This window comes from Haplochromis burtoni, unplaced genomic scaffold (genome assembly GCF_018398535.1).
Source record: "Haplochromis burtoni strain Fernald_Lab_line unplaced genomic scaffold, NCSU_Asbu1 Contig_3875, whole genome shotgun sequence".
NCBI classification, from domain to species: domain Eukaryota; kingdom Metazoa; phylum Chordata; class Actinopteri; order Cichliformes; family Cichlidae; genus Haplochromis; species Haplochromis burtoni.
Genome location: NW_024586236.1, coordinates 1 through 5350, shown reverse-complemented (window position 1 = coordinate 5350; position 5350 = coordinate 1). Strand labels below are relative to the sequence as shown.

The following is a 5350-nucleotide window of genomic DNA, read 5'->3' as shown; positions in this document are numbered from 1 at the left end:
CAAACATAACTTAATTTCGTGCAACCGCTTACAATGATTTTTTTATGTTTATCCCACTGATTATTTTTTTCAGTGCAGTTAGTTTGGTTTGGAGTTCCTCACAGTTTAGATTTTGTATGTTGTAACTTAGCAATATTTTTGTAACTTAGTTTCACGGTTGGTTCCTCGGTCTTACCTGATTCACACATTTGGCAGAAACAGGAAATGTGTTTGCAAAGCTGTTGCTATCTGCACGAATTCTACTTGGTGTAACACAAAAAGGGACGTCACAGAGAAATCAGGGTTTATTGTGCTTTTGTCCTCTTTGCTGATTTTCTTGTGTCCTTTTTGGATTTTCGATAGTCTGCTGCACACAGGTGAGTAGGTAAGCAGGGCCTTGTCACCTGTCTTCTTTTTACTCCTCCTGGCATCACCAAATGCCCACCTAAGCCATGATAGTGTTGATGTGTGTTAGAATTTGGGGTCCATCAAAATCAGCATCTTGGTTTTGTGTCTTTTTGAGGGTTAGACAAACAATTAGACTTGGGGCCAGATGTACTAAACTGCTCAATCTATGTCTCACGTATTGTCAAAGCTCATGCAGCTGAATTTTGTAGGTTCACCAGTAAAACGGGTGTTAGAGCACAGCTCATGCGATCACATTGAAAACAGTGTGTGCTGTTCATGGTCCTAAAATTGTTTGATCAGCATCTATCAGAAACTTCAAAGCAAATGAAAACATCAAAATGAAAAAGGAGCTGCGATGTCTTGTGCCTGACTTCCAGTCAAGTCTTCATCATTTTCAGGAAAAGATCCAAAGTTGGTGTTGTCATCCCTTTATTTTTGTGCATACACTTCCTGTTTGTTTGATTTTTGTTTTTTGTATATTTACTTTTGGCTAAACCGTTGCTTTCATTGCTATGGTTAAAATATCATTGTTTTCTGTCCACAGCCATGTCATTTGTCTATGTCTTTGAAGATGATTTCTTTCGGAACAATTATTCCTATGATTACAACGAATCCAGAGAATCATTCTCTCCAGATCCAGATACCTTAGAATGTGGATATGAACCTTTGGAACCTACAGCAGTTGTGATCCTGTGCGTCATCTTCACAGTCATCTCTGTATTGGCCATATTCGGAAACCTGCTGGCAGGATGGGTGATCAGAACCAGCCAAGAAATTTTGGCTCCATCAGATGTGTACCTGTTCCAACTGACCATAGCAGATGGACTGCTGGCTTTAACGCTTCAGTTCTGTGTTGCAGCACTAACTCGAGGATGGCTCTTAGGAGACTTCCTTTGCCAACTCCTCCACATCGTCATGGATGCGAACTTCTACACCAGCATCATCTTCCTCACCTGCATTAGCATCGATCGTTACCTTGTGATTGTGGGCGCCAGGGAGACACTGAAGAGTCACCAAAAGATGTGCAGCAGGATCCTCTGCACAGTGGTGTGGGTTCTCGGTTGTGCCCTTGCTCTGTCTACTCTTTCCATTCGCTTTGACATCTCTACCGCATGGAGGCTCGCGATTCAGGGGTTCATTCGTGTTTTTGGCTTTTTGGTCCCTGCGATTGTCATGATCTCCTGCTACAGCATCACTGTTTCACGGCTGCTGCTCACTCACGGTTTCCAGAAGCACCGAGCCATGCGGGTGATCGTAACCATCGTGGTTGCGTTTCTGCTCCTCTGGACACCATACCAGATAACCATGGTGATAGACATACTGCTGAGGGCTGATTTGGTACAGCATGACTGTGATACCAGGAGGTCGTTAAACACAGCCTTGGTTGCAACCCACTGCCTGGCTCTGCTGCACAGCTGCATCAACCCATTCCTCTATGTCGCTGCAGAAGAAAAGCTCAGGAAGAAGATGAAGCTGCTTTTTTAGAGAAAAGACAGACGGGCAAGTATGTGACGCTCAAAATTCAGGAGGTCAACATGTCAGTAGATTGATCTGAAGGTCATAGTGATAATAATGCTATTTAAACTATGTTTCTTACTGCTGTTGTTTGTACTGATAACAAATAGCAAATATTGGGAATGATTTTATAAAGTCTCTCAATATTTCACACTTGACCTCTGACCTCACTTTTACATTTCACATCAGTCTTTCTTTCAAGTTGACCCCAAAATCTGTTATTTTTACCACACTTTAAATTTTAAAGTATGTGTAAAAAGCAGAAAGACAACGAAATGGACATACACAAAATACAACGCTATCCCCTTGAAAGTAAATGTTGCCCAGGGACTGAGCTGCCTTGGCTTAAGTTTGGGCTCCCTGAGTGCTTCTTGCTTATTACTGTCATCATCACTAGTTGTAGTTGTACAAACTATCCAGCAGATGGCAATGAAGACCAAGAAGTTGTATAGACATTAAAACAATTAAGAAAAAACAAGATTTAAGTGTTTATCATGCAGAATTTTCAGAAACAAATAAGTCATTCGCACACTCACACGCAGTCAACTTCCCGATAAACTTTGTTACTAGCCATTGGCTCTGTTGGACCCGGCAGAGTCCCAAATGATCATTATTTGAACTTAAAGACTTGACACGTGACCTAAATGTGTTTTCAGGCAGAGGATGAACAGAGGTGCTGCATAAAGGGTCACTGTGTGATAAATCATCACACCAAGTCAATTTACTTAAATGCAGAGCTGATAATGAGCACAGCAAAGTGTACTTAAATAATCTTGTGAGTTTAATTCTTCATTGACTTTAGTTTTGTTTGTTTTTCCGATTCAATGCACACTGTAAGAAAATACTTGTAACAGGCTCTGCAGGCATTTGTTGTCAATTTTAAAGAGACGTTGATAAAATGTTGTATTAATAATTTTGATGTGTTTGTTCTGTTTTGTTTTTGGTATATTAATTAACGGTTCATTTAATTAACATGTTATAGAGCAAGTTATTACATATTAAATCTAAAACCGTACCCAGACGTAGAAAATGGTGTCAGTAGAGAAAGTAGTTCTAGGAAGTAAGTGCATCGCTTTTGTTTATATGCCATGTATGGGCTTAGAGTAGAGAAGTGAAGCGGACATGAAATGTGGGCGTTAAATCATCGTTGTGTCTTTGATTTTCTTTGTTCTTTTCTTTCTGAGTAATCCAGATCAGTCTTTAGATCTGTTATATTTCGCCATTTTGATTTTGCAACTGTTTATTTGTGTATAACCTCTGTCTTTGTGTGTAATAAAATGAAGTAGGTCTATTGAAAGAATATGTCTGTGAAGACGTCTTCAAGCAACTTAAAGAAGTCCAGACGCTTTTCTTTGCAAGCTCCTTTGACTCTATTGAAAGAACTGGTATTGTTTCTGTTTCTGTGAATTCTGATATTTCTGCATTGACTGGTCTGTACTTGAGCTCCAAGTCAACAGTACATCCATCCTGTCGTGACCAAATGGCCCCAAAGTCACGTCTGTATTTGTGGTTTTATGGTCTTTATGGTAATCTTAAAGGTAGTCTGAAAAAATGCATTTAAGAAAGCTTTTAAATTATTTAGACACCTTTGCTCTGAGTCATTTTACGAGTACAGCATGAATGCAAACAATATATTCAATAAAACTATGGGTTTAATGTACATGTACAAGCTACATGTTCAAGATCCACAAAGTTTATTTTCCAGAGCAATGTCATGGAATCCTTTTTATTCAGGAAAGTGATCTTGATTTTTTATTTTACTTCCCCCCCCAGCAAATCACCGGGCTTCAGTGTACCTATGTGCTGCTGCTGGGCTCTTATGTAGTTACAATGAATTAAATGAATAATAAATTAAATTTTATGTTCTTTACAGACTTTAATCACCCTTTCATCATCATTATCTGGTAATGTCTCTGGCTGGAGTAGCCAGCACTCATAGAGATCATTAAACACCCGTTTTTAACTAGCCTGAAGGAGAACTCAAAGCTTAACACTGATAATAACTGATAGCTGCCCTGATATCGGTTATCACTATATGAGGTTTTAGGTTTTGTCGAGCCAACTGCCTCAAAGGAAGCCGGGCTGTGTTGAACTTCCTTCACAGTAGAAATATAACATAGAAAATAATGCAGCTTCCAAATTTTGGGGGAGGTGCATAAAAACTCACATCTAATGTAAACACAGAAATAGTAAAACATGAGCAACGATTAAGGATCAAAGTTGAAAGGAATTAAACATCATGTTATGTTGATTATGTTGAGATTGGCTGTTATGGATGTAATGCAATGAGGTGTTATTACTGACAGCCTGTTGATGCTGATCCATCTGTCAAAGTATTATTGTATAGTTTGTGTTGTTTATGTTGTTATTAATGTCCATATAGAACATGTATAATGTCTATATGTAAATCGTAATAGTAATTCATATTTTTATACTTGCGCTTGTTTCATATCCTCTTCTGGTTGAGGATTACAATGACACCCTCTCTCGTCTCCAATTGGACCTTATTGCTGAGATGGTATTTAAACCGCCTTTAAGATAAAGTAGTACCATAATAACTGTAACAATCAGTTTCTTTTGTCCCAGGACAGTCTGCTTATAACTCAATCACTTTATTTTCATATTTTTAAGAACTAAATGATTACATTTGACTCCTAAACTAAAACTGTGCTCGCAAGGCAAACACATATCCAGTCATTAGTTTTGTTTTTTAAACCCCAATACACAAGTGGATCAAGTATAGTGCTGCTGCTATTAGTTGAAGAAAAACATTTCATTACTTCTGGAAAATTGATTTGTTTCCAAACCGTTCTGTTGCTGACTGACCAGGAAAAGTGGTGCTGAGAAGTGGCAAACAGCAGGACTGATATATTGTTGTTTGACCCATAGAGAGTATAAAACACAGACATAGTCACAGTGATATCTCCCACTGGATTGGGACTCCACATTTTAAACTCTGAATTGTGGCGTTTTGGTCATCACTGTGTCATGTGGTATTTTTTGAAGCCATAAGTTGCCTCATATCGATGAAAGGCTCGAGATGAAAGCAGCAAGCTCTATTCATAAACTGTATCAGTGAAACATACAGAGACACACATATATTTGTTTTAAGTAATCGTCTAAATACTAGAATTTCAGTCCTGAGATGGTCTGTAAAACACAGATATTAGTAATATTAGCTTGATGAATTCAGAGTTTGTTTGGCATCCTGGATGTTCAGGTTTTTTAGTGATGATTTACGGAAGAAAAGTTGCATTTCCAGTAAACTATCAAGGGTCACGTGGGATGGGTGGGTGATCAGAAGTTACATAATATGAAAGGTCTAATTTTTATCAACAGTTTGATGCCACCCCTCATCTTGTAGTGATGATTTTTTTCTGGGTAAAAAGAAAACAAAAAATGTGTTAAAACAATCTAATCAGTGGCTGAAATTACTGATGAGACAGAG

General features: G+C 38.3%; 1 protein-coding gene across 1 annotated transcript; it reads left to right on the top strand.

Annotated features, from left to right (window-relative positions):
* The first annotated feature begins 766 nt into the window (after window positions 1-766).
* Window positions 767-5344, top strand: LOC102302453 (C-X-C chemokine receptor type 2-like). The gene has a single exon (XM_042217932.1). The coding sequence runs from the start codon at window positions 934-936 to the stop codon at window positions 1870-1872; it is 939 nt and encodes a 312-aa protein (XP_042073866.1). The 5' UTR covers window positions 767-933; the 3' UTR covers window positions 1873-5344.
* Window positions 5345-5350: the final 6 nt, after the last annotated feature.

Bases quoted from the DNA above. Each gene is read 5' to 3' on its own strand.
- LOC102302453 (XM_042217932.1), top strand. From the start codon at position 934: ATGTCATTTGTCTATGTCTTTGAAGATGATTTCTTTCGGAACAATTAT.